We start from the raw sequence: 16,509 nt of genomic DNA, 5'->3' as shown, positions 1-16,509 counted from the left end.
GGTCATAATTAAGGATCTGAAGTGTAGGTGGGTATTATTGAAGAGAACATTGATAGCTGTTCTTACGTCTTCTTCTTGGAGTTTCCTCAATTTCTTCATCTTCATTGGCGTATTCATCGAGAACGACAATATTTTCCTGTGGTTTTTTCAATTTGATACTGCCATTGTTTGACCAACTCAATCTCTTGTTTCTGTTCAATTCTTGTTTGAGTTTTTCTCCTCCCTTTCTATTGATACTCTTTCGTTGCTTGGATATTTTGGTTGGTTGATCTTTGGCTGTAGTGCTTGTCTTGCATCTTCTCAAATAGTATTGGGTATAGTCAGGTTGAGTTGCCTTTCCATTATCCACAGGTTTTTTATAGTGAGATCTGTCACTCTTTGAACCATCATTACCCTTGGTAGCAGTTTGAGATGTTTCAGTTTCCAATTCATTAGCAAGAAGATCTTCATTGAATAAAATATCATTCACCAATACTTGGGCTGTTCTTCTACTGTCAATACAATTCAATACGACGAATGACTCTCTTACTTGCTTTCTTCTTTGTTCTGCTGTTGCCAAGTGAATGTATTGTTGAATGATAAATTCACAAGAATCATGCCAAGGTTTTCTCTTTTGATCAAGTTTGGTATGAACATTAAGAGGAGCATTTTCTGTCTTCTTTTGTCCATAAGATGCTGGATTGAGCTGTTGTACAATTTGTTCAATATCTGATTTTTGTTGTTCTGTTAGTGGATTATAGTGTTGACCTTGTTCAAAAACATCAACAAAGGTAAAGCACAAAACTATTGGAAGTTCAGAAAAGTACTTTCCATTCGCGCACTGTTCAAATTTTTCCAAGCTGTAGCTAATCTTTTTCTTTTCCATCAATTTGTCACTGTATTCAACCTTAACCAAAATACTTTTGAGATAGTCACACAAATTCACGGCAAAGACAACCATATTTGAAGCATAGCAACACATTATCCATTCATTCTTTAAGAATGATACCTTTGGTGAGATTCCTCCCTAAATAAAAATGTATATAAATTAAAACCCTATAATTAACTACTTACCATTGTAATGACGCTGAATACTGAAAAGGTATCTTGCCTTTTAATCCTCTTGGTCTTTTTTTCAGGTTTAACTGGTGGTGCTCCTTGTTCACTGTTGGCACTTTCTGTTGATTTGAAAAAGCTTAATAATCTACGTGGACTCATTGAACTCTTCTTTTCTTCCCTCTCTTCCTTTTTTCTCTCTTCCAATACGAGTGGTCTCATTGCTGAAATGACATCCTTATTCATAGCAGTTGAGGCTCTATACTTGGAGAGAGCATACAATCCACTATTGACTGGATAGACCAACTCTGAATCAGATTTGGAATAATTATCATCGTTTGGAACTGTAAAGGATGTACCAAGAATATTCCAATCAGGAGTGCCAACAGGAGATGAAGTATTCGAAGATGAAGTGTTTGGTGATGATGGAATCAAGCTTGTTACACTAACTTTCAACTCTTGAAAGTTATTGGATGTAGGAACCTCGAATTTGAATTTGTAATCCCTTGCAGATGCTGTAGTATTACTGGACTCGACATTGAAATTGGTATTGAGAAGGATGGCCATCTCAGGAGGAATACTTTCACACGAGGTGGCAATATCTTCACCAAGCTCTGAAGCATGAATTTCCATACTAGAGATAGCTTGCTTATCAAAATTGAAGCATTTTGTTGGCATGTTGAGAAGATACTTTTTCACAATCCATTTCATGATTGCTGGAAGGGATGAGAATATATTACCACCATCTGGACATTTAAAGATTGAATACGAGTGGAAACAATGTTGCAAACCAATATGATTCTCCCACAATTCACAACAATCCTTCAAGAATTCACTTCTCAATCTGACACCAAATAACTGATTAATGTCTGTAATCTTTTTAATTCTCTCAACAATAGCTTTGGTGTTTTCAATTTTCCAATCCATGTATTGATACTTGTTTGGTTTAGCATCGAGTTGTTGTTGTTCGGAAGAAGGTTTTACCTTCAATTTTGCATGAGCCATCTTTTGGCAATGCTCACAATATTGAGCTGGCAAGTGTTGTTTGCTGCTCTCATCTGTTGATGACGAAGTGTCAATATCTTCCTCTTCTATGATATTTGTTAATGTTGAACTTGTTGCTTGTTGTTGAAAGAGTGAAGTAAGACTAGTATTGTTGTTATTCTTACTAGTAGAAGGAGGTAACAATTGTGAATAATCTTCCTCCTCATGTGTGTCCTTTCCTCTCTTTTGCTTTAACTTTTTAATTTGACTCACTAACAAGGACTCGCTCAAACTTCTCTGACGAATTGGATGGGTTAGCTTCTCCTTCTTTAAAGGTTCAATGAATTCCTTTTGTTGTTCCTTCAGAATCTTCTCCAAATCATTTCTTACTCCCTTGTATTTGGATTCAAATTTAATATTATGGTGATGATTTTGTTGATTTGCTTGATTGTTAGTAGTAGAAGCAGAAGAAGAGGATGCTAATGATGATGATGATGATGAATCTGGAACAATTTCCTTTCCATTAAACTTGGCTATCATAGCCTTTGTATTAGAATTCTTGTTAGTTGTTGTATTTGTAGTAGATTTGTTATTATTAATACTTGATGATGGAGGTACAATCAGAGTTTCAACATCCGAATAGGATGAAGAGAGTTGTTGTGAAGATGATGATGAAGTAACCACATTCAATAAATTTAAATTATTATTATTATTATTAATATTAATATTATTACTTGATGATGAAGAAGGAGCAACAATCAACAAGGTAGATGAAGAATTCTTCACATAATTACTCTCCAACCTCGCATCCCTCACAATTCTCTCCATCAAAAACTCCTGTAGCCTCTCATCCATACTAAACAACAAGTCCCTCCTCTCCGCATGATGAATCAACAACTTGAAAGATATTAAGAGTTGTGTAAGGAAGGCATTAGGGAGATTTTTCAAAAAATGTTCGTTAAAGGCTTGTTTACGTCTCTTGAGGAATTTAATGTGGGTTGGATGGTTGGATTGGAAGACTTCTTGAGGGGAGGTGGTTGAAGAGGATGATGGATTTGCTAATGTTGTTATTGTTTTTCTAGAGTTTGAAGGTGGAGGAGTAAATTGGAGAGGACTGATGGTTGGTCTTTTGAGTGATGGTTTGAGGGCTTGACTTGGTACTGCTGGTTTGGTAGTATCTGTTGATGGTGATAATGTTATTGCTGATGATGATGATGGAGTTTCATCTTCTTCGGGTGATGAGAATGTATTATTATTATTTTCATCATGTTGTTTAATTGTTGTATCTTCAGTTAGGGATGTTATTTGTTCTTGATGATGATTATTACCATCAATATTATTATTTGATTCATTATTATTGGAATTAGAATTATTATTATTACTTGTATTGTTAGAAGAAGTATTGGAATTTGTTTGAGTGGTGTTTTGAGAGAGTAATGGTACAGAGTTGGGTAATAATTTAAATTGGTTGAATAATGTGGAAAGACCTGACTCGGCCATTCCGTAAAGCAAAATCTTCATGTCTTATGAGTTTCGAATGGATGTTGTTGGTCTAATTTTTGACTGTTGGATTTTTATGCTGTTTGACATTTTCATTAATTTGGCATGCGCAAGTAGGTTGTCAAGATTTGAACATGGGAACTAAGATTCGATATTCTATTATGATTGACAGCACATATTTGAGAAAATATCAAGAACTTTCGAATAGAATTTAATTGAATTTTAATTAGAGACATTTAATAATGAATTATTTAAATGACATCTCCTGGACTCATCATACCAGTATTGGTGTCATCATTGATTCTTGGTGGTGGTCCTCCATTTCCACCTCTCTTTTCGTGTAAATGCCATACGAAAATGGTTTCACATGCATTCCTGACCTTGTATTTGAAATCATTATTATTAGCCACATGGTGAATAATGACATTTTCAGAACCATAGTATCCGAGTGGAACTTTTCTCAATTTGTTGATGGCATCTTGAGGGAATGGTCTTTCTGTTCTAAACATGAAAACATCATGTGATCCCTAATAATTATTAATTATTATTCAGATAATTATTCCGAAAATTGCAATGATGATTAATTTCCAATTATTTATCAAATATCATTATTATAGGAATGAATTATTTAAATGTAAATTAACATTTCTAATAATCATAATATTAAATAATACTTACCACATAACCACCAATACAGTGATCTCTATTTTCACCTTCCAAATAATCTGTAATGAAAGTTTGCTTTCTAGACAAAATTAATGAAGTGTCATATTTCAATTTACTTGCATGAACCAAGGTGTGGTCAAAGTAAATGTCAGTATTTGTCAATATGACAACTCTATTCTTCAAATGCACATTAGAATATTCCATAAAATCAGCAGACATTAAACGACGACCAAGAATTGAAATCTTGATCTTCTCCTTGGCATTTATCAAATTCATCAAATCATCATTATTGAAATCATCTTCCTGTAACAAATGGTATTCTGAAATGAATGGATTCAACAAGTTAATTTGAATACACGTCAACATATCATGATAATGTTCTCCCTGTCTATTCCTGCCAAATAACTGACTCACAATTACCACTCCAGGATTTTGAATATTCTTATCCATCACTTCAAGAGTCAATCTTCTCATTGAGTTTTGATTATCCAAATAATAATCAGAAGCAAATGGATGTGTATGTGGAACAGTTTTTCTAAAACTCAGAAAATTTAAAGGATGTTCGGAAAAGACATATTTTCTAAAGAATGAAGTAATTTTGGAAAAGGTTGGACGAAACATGCCAATGTGAAAATTATTGTCGTAGGTTTTCTTATTGTTGGTTGCCAAAATCATGTAGATGAAGTGAATGGAAAGAACGAGAATGAGAGAAATGATGAACAAGAGTTGTTTCTTGTTGTTGGCAACCCATGAGAATCGTGTTGTTGTGGATGATGATGTGGATAACAATGAGACGGTTTCCTCCTCACGATCCGATTTATGATTGATAGAAGTCATTTTTTTTGAATTTAAATGTTATTCGAATGAGACGTTTATTATGAATTTAATATTTAAAATTTATTTACAATTTAAAATTACAAGTATATTAGATTGTTTCTCTAGGAGCACTTTCACTCAATTCATTTGTACTTTCAATGTGTTGGAAAGCTTTAGTTTTCCTAGAATTATGTGAGCTAGATGGATGATTAGTTTCAGTGTTTGTAGATTCTTCTTCCTTTCGTGCAAGACATCCTATTTCACAATTCAAAATTCTATGCACTGCTTCAGAACAACTTTCACCATACACAGTTTTACTTTCCAATGGTGTGAACAAAATGTAAGTGACACAATTGAGTCCCAAAAGGATACACACATCATAAGCAGGACCTCTTAACAGACCTAGCTCAACTGTGTACATGTCCCAACCAACAAAGAAGGTTGGCATTGAAATTCCAGCAACAATTACCAAGGCAAAATTAACAGCATTGATAGCCATGGTTGATTTGGTCAATTTTACACTAATGACATTGGTTTTACCCTTTCTCAATCTCAATAGAATGGTCACACCAACAATTGTGAATCCAATACAAAAGATTAGTGACAAGGAAGTGTAAAGCAATGCAAAGAAAAAGAAGAAAATCACCAAGTTGTTAGTCACCAATGCAACAATCAATCCAATAACTAGAAATGCAATCATGAACAAGTAGAAACTAATGGTAATTGAGGTATTCAATATGGAAAGACAACCTTTTGATTTTCCTCTCTTGACTAAATCCAAAGTATGGCTCCAGTGGACAATCATTGAACAGAAACAAAGGGCCATACAGACAAACGCAGCAGATCTGATTGTACCTCCAACATCATCAATAGCAAAGTTTAAAATTGGCATTGTAAAGTTTCTTGCAAAATAGGTAATTTCCACCAAACTAATGAAGCAGATCAGTAAAATGTTCCAAAATATTGAGTGGATCTTGATATCACCAAGGGTTAGAAGATAGATAGCACGCATATAGCTCACTACTACATGAGTGGATTCTGGTCCAAAGTAAAAGTTTTCGTCCTTCTTATATTCTGGTTGCTTTGTCAGAATTGACCACATGACTTTCACCTTTGGAATGACAACTCCAATGAAGAAAACAGCACCACTGATGAGTGCAATTGTAAGAAACACAATAGGAGCTGCATAATATCTCAATGGAGTCAAGAACATGTGATTGATGTCATAACATCTGAAGGAATAATCATACGTATTTCCACAATGACAGTACATTGGAATTTCACCCGATTTGAATACAGAACCACCTGAAGCTTTCAAAGGAAAGATAGTAGTCAACAAGTAAGATAGATTGTCAGTAGATGGAATCTTTGGAACTGATTTTGTTAGGATAGCAGCATAAATAGTTCCACTATCAAAGAATTTGCCATCCAGAATGCCAAAATGAACGTTTTTGAAATCGGAGGAATAATCTGATGATGAAGAGGTTAGATTGGTTGCTGTGTTCAATCCGGCACCAGTTATGCAATGGTCGTTCATGAGTGAGACGATTTGTCCGAAAGTGGATGGAAACTCTGGACAGGTTGGCCTTTCGTCTGATGAAATTGCATTCCTGAACTGTTTACCTGATGCAGAATTGCACAAGAAACAATGATTTGCTACAAAGGAAAGCTATTTCATTGATTCAATTACAATTTTACAAACTTATTCGAAACTAAACTTACCTCGGCTCTGTACTTTTCATCTTTGACAAATCTCGCAGTTGCATTGTAATGTAAATACTCGGTTTCATTACTATTAGTACAAAAGTATCTCATACAATCGATTTGCAAAATGTTTACAGTTGGAAATGAAGTTCTGGAAGTTTTTGAAACTAAATATTTGACAGTGGTGTTTAGTTTGGGGTCAGTCGAAAAGTCTCCACAGAAATCAACCAATGGTGGATCAAATGGCGGAATAAACACATAATTCTTGACCTGGGTTGGTTTGAAAATGTTTGCATTAAGCGAAGGAAACGAAACTGAACTAAACGAAACAAACTCTCCACACACGGAAGAGATTATCATGCAAACAAACAGAAAACACAAAACGACACTCCCCTCAACACTTTTCATTCTTTTTTTTGATATGTTCAGGAGTCCAAAGCACACACGAGCATTCGTCATTCTTTCATTCAACCAAAATTTCCTCAAATCCAAATAAGGAAGGCATTATTTTGATGGATGAGAATACAATATAGATTTGTGGCCCAGAAATGTTTGCAAGGTGTTAGATAATAGAAATATTATCAATTTTTTGATGAACTTGTTTGCAATGATTGCCAAAGATGGCGGCGATATTTCAGCAGATTCGTTTTGATAGTTTGTTAGAGAATAACCGCTGCTGATGCATCTGGACCATTCATTCGCATTGTATGTTTGGTTCTGGAATGTATTTCTATCTTTCGAATAGTTGCATTCTAGTTTAGTCTACAACGCAGAGTTATGGAGTTTAGTCAACATTGGAAAGAATTACCTCAAGGAACTGAACACTTAACTCACTTTCGTCTACAGTAAATGAATAGTATTTTGCAGGTTTGAAATTATTTGAAGAAATCAAACTTGTGAAATCATTTCTTTTTCATTAGGGTTTCTGATAGAAGATTTAAAATTGTTATTTTTATTGTAATAACAATTGTAACGTTGATTTGTTTTGTAAAAAATCGATCTATTCACTCACCTGCCTTTGATGGAACTGAAATTGGACAAGTACACTGAGATTACATTCTTTATAATCACGCGGTTATTGTAACTATTCGAAACAGTAAGCAATTACGAAACTTTCAGAAAGTGAACTATTCATCTTTAAAAAAATGACTTATTTTCATGTTTTATAATTGTTGTTGCACTTGTCTTGTTATGCTGTTTGGCCATCTCTGCCCAAGCATCATTCTCCTCCAGTCAAGCTCTCCTCTCCCACTTTAGAAATCGTATAGCTCAAGAATTTGCCGATTCCTCAGCCATGGACACAGACGATGACGAATCTGCCGAAGAATCCCTCGTCCAAATCTTTAAAAGTGAAGGCAAATGTCAAAACTGGGCCTCAGATGCAGGAAACAAATATCAAGGAAAAATTGGTTACACATGTATGGGAGTTATTCCACAAGAATGTTGGGAACAAAGGAATTCCTTATTTGGTGGTGAATTATTGAGTGGATTCAAAGGTCATCCAGCAGATTTCTGTTACTATGCCTATAATAAGGACACTGAAGCATACAAGGCAGCTGCTGCTCAATTGTACAAGACTAAATATTTCGATCAAGGAAAATGTTCTGGAATTCCAATGCCTGCCTATTATATCTGTGCTGATATTGCTGTGAATTCTGGAGTTGGTAGATCTCGTCAATATTTGAATGAATTGGGTGGATATAATGGACAAGATGCTAAGAAGTTTGCTAGACAATTGAATGAAAGACATAGAAAGGATTATTTGTATTGGGGTAGACCAGGAACTGATAATAATAAGTTTTTGAAGGGATGGTTGGCACGTGCTGATATGAGAGCAAAGTTTATTGATAATTATGATAATTAAATAGTTTGATTTCTTCCAAAATGGCAACTTTAATCTTATGATGTCTCCAATAGTAGATTATTCATTTAGACAACATCCAATCAAATATTCTCCCTTAATTTCAGTTAAACTTTGATCTGTGTCAAATCTCTCAAAAATGTTCATTCTATTTGATAATAATTCTTTCACATCTGTTTCACTGTATTTGTTTTCCAATTTGATTCGTTTACAAAATCCAGAATCAACAGAATTTTGTTTTATCCTCTCATTTCCAATAAATGAATCTCCATAACATAATGCAGCTTCAAAAAATTTAACAAATGCATCAATATCTACTATTCTATTCGAATTCTTATCTCCTCCACTTCCTCTGAACATGTAATGTCTCAATTTCAATAAATGAGCATAAACTGGAAAGTATGGCTCATAATGCTGAGGACTTTCTACTTCAATTATTACTGTTCCTTCTCTTGTCAAGAAAGTATTCGTCTCATCAGCTCCATGTGAAACAATAATGACATCTGCCCATTGATGGTAAGCAATTTGTTCATCAAATGAATGTTTGAAATTTTCCCTAATTTGTATTTCACAAACATCTCCATAATTAATTTTCAATGTTTTGTAAATTTCATCCAAATTTGTAATGACTCTGTTTTTCACTCTACGAATCAGTAAAATATTAAGTTTCGGATTCTTTCTCTTTTCATTCGAATATCCATATGATTGTTTGATAAATGAAAAGTATTGATTGGTCATTAAGATGGCTTCCTTTGGAGGTCTTGGAACAACACGTGATTCAAATGTGTAAAATAAATTTCTATAATGTGAAAATGAAATTCCAATAACTCCTTTCGATGAGCATGTATATGAATCCTCTCCATTTCCAATATCCGCAATCACTGGTTGAACAAATGCCTTCTCAGTAGTATTTACAACTCGGTTGACCCAATTTGGAAATTTAGGACTCTTTGTCAAGATGAATAATTCATAATCTTTCTTTGTGAGAATATCAGCCATTGAATCATAGGAAAACGTTGGAGAAACTCTAGTTGATTTGGCTCCAAAACTCGAGACATATTCCATCACATGTGAAACCTGTCTCAATAACACAAAAACTTTGTAAAATCCATCAATAATTGTGTGATAATAATTCGACCAAAAAAGTGGAGCATGAAGAGAAATCCACTTGGAAGTCATTCGAAACTGATGATTTGATTTCTTGGTTTCCAAGTTTTGAAATTCGTTCAATGTAATATCTCTAACTTCTACACGACTTGGTATTGGAAAACGTGGAACTCCATTAATTGGATGGTCCATTAGTAGCTTTCGAATAAAATCTCTATCAGAAGTGAAGAATGGATTGCTTGCATGTAAATTGGGAACATCACTTGTGTCAGGAAGAAAAACATGGACCTTTCCACTACTGTCAATACACATATTAGAAACAATACAAATTTTGTAAGGGTCAGCTATGAGAGATTGTGGAGAGTTTGGTGTAATTATATCCAATTCATCGGGTGCAAAGTATTCTATTCGTCTATGAGTATGTGTGGTAAAACACAATACTTCTGATATTCCTGCCTCCGAGTATGTCATTAATTTCGTATTATTATTCGAAAGTTTAAACTTGGACTGCTTTTTAGAAAGGTATATAGAGTATGTGAGAAGAAAGATGAAATTTAAAAGTAATATTGTGATGAGAATATTTCGTGCTCGTTGTGTTAACATTTTTTTAAATTGTAAAATGTTAAAATTATTGGAAAGTCAATACTTGACTTGTTCAGAGTTTATTCAAATCCGATTTGAATAATTGGTAATGTAATGCAACAAATCTATCTACACAGATTTAAAAATCGTCTGTTTCCTTCTTCTTCTTGAGCTGGTCAATTTTAATCTTGTCAATCTTCATTTCACGTTGGAAAGCAAGAGATTGCTTGAATCTGTGGTGAGTATCCATCATTACAAGACATGTTTCCTTTTCCAAAACATTGAACATATCCTCTGGAAGACTATCAATTTGCTTATCATTATACTTGTCCAATTTATCCTTAACAGCATTAACCAGCAAGTGTGAAATATTTACTGACATAACGCCAGTAACTTCCAAGAATTCAGTAAATATTTCAAAAGCAACTTCATACTTTTTAACTTCCAATTCATTATATTCTCTTTCGAGAGAAGATTCCTTCTTTTTCTTTGCAGGATGAGCTGATTCTGAAATATCACTTGAACTATCGCTGTTTGGATCGTCTCGGAATAGTTTTGCTTGCAGTTCTAAGGAACGTTCACACAATGATCTATAATATTGAATCTTTTCCAGAAGCAAATAATTTTCACTAGACTTTTCCTTTTCACAATGTATCTTGAATACAGCTCTCAGTCCATCATCTTCCATTGTGTCTATTAACATGATAGCATTGGCACGACGGATCTTTTCCAAATATAATGAGTCACGATTAATAGCAAAGGTAAATACAAATACAATGATGGGTAATACTACAAATAGTGATATTACAATAACAATCAATTGAACAGATGTAATTGCCAACACTTGAGTATCCTTTTCCTTTTCCTTATCCTGAATAAAAGAAACTAAACCATCCAATCCACTCTTGAACTTGGAGAGAATGTCATTGTAAGTGTCAGAGTTCAATCTAGCATATACATCTTGTGCTTGTCCTAAATTGAACTGGACTAATATTTGAGAATTCTCCTTTTGTAAAAGTTTAATTGCTTCAACGGATGTGGCATTAATTAAAGATTTCAGAGATGGTTCATTCAACTGTCCTACAATATCCGCCACAATATCCCCCATTTCATTAGTGAAATTATAGTACAAAAGCTGAGCTTCAACAAACTTAGCCCCATTATTTGGAGTACTAGTAAAGACATACTTTACAACAAAAGCATTTGAACTTTCAAAGAGATAGCTTGCACGTCCAATATTAATTAAAATATCTGTTGACTTATTTGTGGCCATAACGAAAGAAGCAATAGAAATAGCTGCTAAAACCAACAAACCAAACACTGTTACCACCATTCCGGCTAAACATGCTAATTTCATTGAAGTCAACTCTACCACACCACAACATGTTCGTAACATTAGTTTACTATGACTAAACGAACTTCCTGATTTTCCACTTTCACTTGGGGCAAAACCATGCTGCTGCTGAGATTGTTTTGTTGTAGTTAGTGCTGGTGATGTTATGGTGACTTTCTTGGTTCCTGTTGATGAAGTAATTGTTTGATTTTCGGGTGATGCTACTGGTTGTGTAATTGGAGAGGTAGAAGTTGTTTGAAAACTAGCTGTTTGATTGGTGTTAGTGTTAGTATGATTATGATCTATTAGATTGTTGCCACTCATTGGCGGTGAAGACACATCCATTATTATTGTTAATTATTATTATTCCTTGCTTATTGTTAAATATTGCTTGTGTAGAATCACCAAGTGATGCAAAAAGATGAATGGTTACACAGTCTATTTGATGTTGTCTTAATTTTTTCAAAAAAGGCTCCTTTGACAATCACAAATTCAATGATGGACTCTTGGTGTGGTTCTAGTGGCGCATCATCTAAGCTCTGTTTCATGGTCCTATTTTTTTTCAGAAAGTCATTTCCGTTTTGGCGCCAAAACATGATTGAAATGGAACATTCAGATCAAATGATGAGAAATGAATTACATTTATAATAATCAAAAAATTGAATGATTGCACGACCGTGGACTATTATGTGGTGGTAGGTCAGCTTTTTTGGAGGATTAATGAATTGATGTTGGTTTTTTATGTCGGAAGAAGAAGTTACTTGGTTGAGAAGGTTGTGATTTTTTCTGGAAATTGTTATTAGAGTTTGAATAGTTAGATTAATTATTATCGGAATGATCGAATAGTTGTTAAATTTGGGTATGAGAAGGTATTAAATAATCTTTCATATTTTGTGATATTTTGTAATTTATTAATTTATTAAAAAAAAATGAGCAACAAGAAGGAGGGATGGAATTCTATTCAAATATTTTCTGATGATATTTGTTACGAAATTTGTTCATTTCTAAATTCTTGGTTTATTTTGAATAATTTATCTTTAATTTAAAACAATTTTGCAAATTATTTCGGAACGTGCAGAATTGTCTATCAAGTTTAAAAAACAATGATGAAAAGATTTGTTTATTGATGAATAGTAGATTTCTGGGACGAATTGTGAGGTTATTAATTCGTACGGAACAAGTTTCGGTTGAAAATTATTGGAAATGTTTGAAAATGATGAGAAATTTGACTGGTTTGGACATTTGCTTTAATAGAAATCATGGAAATGATGAAATGGATCAATTAATAGCACTTGATATAAGTTTCAACTCGATTGATAATAATCGAATTAAAATAATTAGTGGGATGAAAAATTTAACAAAATTGAGATGCTTTGCTAATGATTTCAATCTTGAAGGAATCAAATCTCTAGTATCAATGAAAAATATAACCAATTTGGGTATTGGTCCAAACAAAATTGGCACAGCCGAGACGAAGGCTCTCAGCGAAATGAAACAATTAACGGCTCTTGATTTAAGATGTAATTATATTACCATGGAGGGTGCTCAATATATCAGTGAATTACACAATTTACCTGAATTATTTATTAACCAAATACCATTGGTGGTGAAGGAGCCAATTGGATTAGCAACTCTGAATGATATAACAGCGGAAGGAGCTCAATTAATAAGTAGTATGGATTCGCTGACTTTTCTTTCTATTGGACAAAATAATATTAGTTCATTAGGAGCCAAATTTATTGGAAATGGGTTGAGAAATTTGAGAACTTTAGATATTCATAATAATACCATTGATTTAGAAGGAGTTCAAGCAATTTGTAAATTAATAATTTAAATTCCATTGACGATGAGCAATTAGAAAGCATCATTCAATTAACAGAATTGCAACACCTCAATATCTACCATGGCACTATTACATCTAAAGGAGTGAAACTTATAGGTCATTTGAAAAAGCTGATAACACTTCATGTAAATTAATTCTGAACGGAAATAATATTTATTGGATCAACTTGAGGATGATGCTTCCACTATATGATAACACAAGAGGCATGGTTCTTGTAAAATGTCTTTCATCACATTATTTAATAGAGGAGCAAAGAACTATATGTCTAGCTCTTTGATTATTTTGCAAAAACCTGGAACAAACCTCTATAAACTCGCTCCAAAAAGTTTCTTCAGATGACTTACTAGGTTCAGCACCTCTTTTTGGGTTGTTAAGAACTGGGAGTAATAATTTAGGAAAACTTGTAAAAGCTATATCACAAATGATTTCACATACTGATGCTCTGAATTCCTGATACATATATAAAGAAAGTACTTGAATGATAAGTGGTGGACAATTGCGTGTATTTATAACTGTGAGAAGAAATACTGGGAGCATACCTTCCACCTTAATGTGAGCAAGATTAGCCTTAGAAATAGTAAAAGTATTTAAAGAGAATACTGATTCAATTGAAGTAATAACGGTTTCGTTGCATACTGGCCCATCATCATTCACTGATATGACTTCTCTCTTGCATGTTGTAATATCGGTCATTAGTGTTGGTTTGATAATAAATTTAGAACTGATTGTTGATCTGTAAACAAAATTACAATCAATTAATAGCACCCCTTGAATTCCATGAATGCATTCCAAGAGATAAACAAGCACTGTTGGTATTCCTTGGCAACAAACATCAAACACTTTCTTACAATCATTATTTGTAATATCGTGATAGGATGTTTGGATGTACCCTCTCACATCATACTCCTTAGCTGCTCTTGACATTTGAGTTTGGAAACCTTCACAAAGAACCTCACCCTCTTCTACCCTTAATACAATTGTTAGAACACCACAATCTTTTGGAACGACATGTTCTAGAAAATTAAGGATCATTCGATCCCAAGAAAAATCCTTTCTATCTTCTTCCTCGAGATCCAACATTAGAAAATGATTTTTAATGGAAAGACCATAAGGGTGTCTTGATGTTGGATAAAAAGTGAATATTTCATCAATTATACTATTCCATGATTTGCAAACTTGTTTCTTAGGAAGCGCCTCAACTATGTGCCAATATTTCAAGATGTTAAGAACCATTTCGAAGGGTAAACAACTAATACTATTCCTAACGGCACCACATGATGCCCCTTCTTCAAGTAAAGACATTTGGAGAATTTTTTTTAAAAAAGTGTTAGAGGTGAAAAGAATACTTTTATTAAGGTATAAAACCTGGGATGATTCTCCGAACCTATTGGAGCATTTCCATGTCATGTGTGGTTATTGACGACGAAACTCCACCATGACAATGACATACTATTGAAAGATGGTATATAAAACTTTTTGATTTGGTAAAGTACTGATGAGGTATGGTCGAAAATAATCTTGGAATCGGCACTGAATTCCGATGAAGACAAAAATCCAATCTCCAAGATTCACCACACACATACTATTGACCATTCTGAACAATCTCAAATTGATGGTTTTTGTGATGACCAAGTAGATGTGCCGATTTTGATGGTTTTGATGAAAAATCAACTTTGAGCCAAATTAAAAATAATTTCAAAGAGTAAACTTGAGGAATACTATTTAAATACTATTAGAACATCAAACTAACCTGTTCTAACAACACCCGAGATGTGTTTGTTGATTTGAAATTTACTTGATGATTAATAAAATTACTATTCTACTATTGACGGATTCTTCATTCCACTGGTGGACAACAAAAAATCCTTCAATTGATTAGAATTTATAGATGATTTATTATTTCTCATTAAGGGGAATATTCAATTTGAGCTATTCTTGAGAATAATGCTTGGAGGTGGAGGAGTTTTGACATTGGATAAGTATTTAGAAAATATTTTACTATGGAGATGAAAATGATGAAAAAGAGGAAACATTTGATTTCAGCTGATGTTTCATTCAATCTAAATATGGTCTGTCATCTTCCTTATTTAATAATTTAATGATTGTTCATGGCATTGTATATTTCAATAAGTTGTTAAGTGTCATTTCAACTGCCGATGCTAACTTATTGTAATGAGGCAGACTATTGAGTTGGTTTTCAAATATCTCTTTGTAGATTACAGACTTCACAAGATATCAAGCAAGTCAATTCTCTATGTTTTAGTATGAAATTTATTATCTAAAGACAAAAAAAATATGAACAAAATCCAACCAACAGATAATGACAAGCAGGTAAGTTTAGTTTAGAATAATAGTAAAACTAAGCTGAATTTTGAAAGGTTTTGCTTGAGGGTAAAACAAGAAGAAAGACATGCTGTTCAGGATGTTGCTCATTGAGAATTTTAATCATATTCATCATGATTTGTTTGATAGTTTGTTGTTCTGTTTCAGTTTGGTTAGCTTCTTACATTGGATCCAATCAAGCAATTAATGAATTCTGCCAGTTTAGTTTCCAAAGTCAGTGATAATGTATTTTCATTCATTGCTTCTGAACTTTCTCCTGTACATTACATGGTTCAAACCATGGCTTCTGATCATATTTTAGGCAATATAGATTTTACAAATCCATTACCTTACATTTAAACAAAAATTTGGTAAAAATCGTCAGGCAAAAAATCACATTTTTACGAAATTTTTTATTAAAAAATTAATTATTCATCATTAAGAAGTTTGAATAGTAATTCTTTCAATTTTGAGTTTTTCTCGGAATTACCTGGGGTTCTATAATGTAAATTCCTGGTTGAACCAATTAATTTCAATAAAGTGTTTTTTTCCTCTGTTTGGTTTAATTTATCCATTAATTTGTTAATCATCATTTTTAATTCGAAATCCATTTCATTGTCGATCATATTATTGACATGATGCAACACACTCATCATCGTGTTGTTATGGAGGTTAATAGGACCATTGTTTGTATTGTTGTTACAATTATTATAATTATTATTTGCATAATTATTTAAATTATTATTATTGGATAAT

The 16,509-nt window shown here is 33.2% G+C and overlaps 7 protein-coding genes across 7 annotated transcripts; 1 reads left to right on the top strand and 6 right to left on the bottom strand.

Annotated features, from left to right (window-relative positions):
- Window positions 1-34: 34 nt before the first annotated feature.
- Window positions 35-3,540, bottom strand: NAEGRDRAFT_52161 (uncharacterized protein; the record flags this gene model as incomplete). Its single annotated transcript, XM_002672383.1, has 2 exons — window positions 35-1,006; window positions 1,066-3,540. 2 exons carry the CDS (start codon window positions 3,538-3,540, stop codon window positions 35-37), a joined length of 3,447 nt encoding a protein of 1,148 aa, XP_002672429.1.
- A 230-nt stretch (window positions 3,541-3,770) lies between these two features.
- NAEGRDRAFT_72367 (uncharacterized protein) lies at window positions 3,771-5,022 on the bottom strand (the record flags this gene model as incomplete). Its single annotated transcript, XM_002672382.1, has 2 exons — window positions 3,771-4,046; window positions 4,198-5,022. 2 exons carry the CDS (start codon window positions 5,020-5,022, stop codon window positions 3,771-3,773), a joined length of 1,101 nt encoding a protein of 366 aa, XP_002672428.1.
- An 88-nt stretch (window positions 5,023-5,110) lies between these two features.
- On the bottom strand, window positions 5,111-7,113 carry NAEGRDRAFT_72366 (uncharacterized protein; the record flags this gene model as incomplete). The annotated part of the gene is made up of 2 exons (XM_002672381.1): window positions 5,111-6,670; window positions 6,724-7,113. The coding sequence occupies 2 exons, from the start codon at window positions 7,111-7,113 to the stop codon at window positions 5,111-5,113; spliced, it is 1,950 nt and encodes a 649-aa protein (XP_002672427.1).
- Window positions 7,114-8,626: 1,513 nt separating this feature from the next.
- NAEGRDRAFT_52159 (uncharacterized protein) lies at window positions 8,627-10,144 on the bottom strand (the record flags this gene model as incomplete). Its single annotated transcript, XM_002672380.1, has 1 exon — window positions 8,627-10,144. One exon carries the CDS (start codon window positions 10,142-10,144, stop codon window positions 8,627-8,629), a length of 1,518 nt encoding a protein of 505 aa, XP_002672426.1.
- A 162-nt stretch (window positions 10,145-10,306) lies between these two features.
- NAEGRDRAFT_81182 (RGS domain-containing protein) lies at window positions 10,307-11,933 on the bottom strand (the record flags this gene model as incomplete). Its single annotated transcript, XM_002672379.1, has 1 exon — window positions 10,307-11,933. The coding sequence occupies one exon, from the start codon at window positions 11,931-11,933 to the stop codon at window positions 10,395-10,397; it is 1,539 nt and encodes a 512-aa protein (XP_002672425.1). The 3' UTR covers window positions 10,307-10,394.
- Window positions 11,934-12,804: 871 nt separating this feature from the next.
- On the top strand, window positions 12,805-13,422 carry NAEGRDRAFT_72363 (uncharacterized protein; the record flags this gene model as incomplete). Its single annotated transcript, XM_002672456.1, has 1 exon — window positions 12,805-13,422. One exon carries the CDS (start codon window positions 12,805-12,807, stop codon window positions 13,420-13,422), a length of 618 nt encoding a protein of 205 aa, XP_002672502.1.
- Window positions 13,423-13,665: 243 nt separating this feature from the next.
- NAEGRDRAFT_72362 (uncharacterized protein) lies at window positions 13,666-14,355 on the bottom strand (the record flags this gene model as incomplete). The annotated part of the gene is made up of 1 exon (XM_002672378.1): window positions 13,666-14,355. The coding sequence occupies one exon, from the start codon at window positions 14,353-14,355 to the stop codon at window positions 13,666-13,668; it is 690 nt and encodes a 229-aa protein (XP_002672424.1).
- Window positions 14,356-16,509: the final 2,154 nt, after the last annotated feature.

This window comes from Naegleria gruberi (assembly GCF_000004985.1).
Source record: "Naegleria gruberi genomic scaffold NAEGRscaffold_53, whole genome shotgun sequence".
NCBI lineage: Eukaryota > Heterolobosea > Eutetramitea > Acrasida > Naegleriidae > Naegleria > Naegleria gruberi.
The sequence above is the reverse complement of the archived record's forward strand: the minus strand, read 5'-3'. Positions and strand labels throughout refer to the sequence as shown.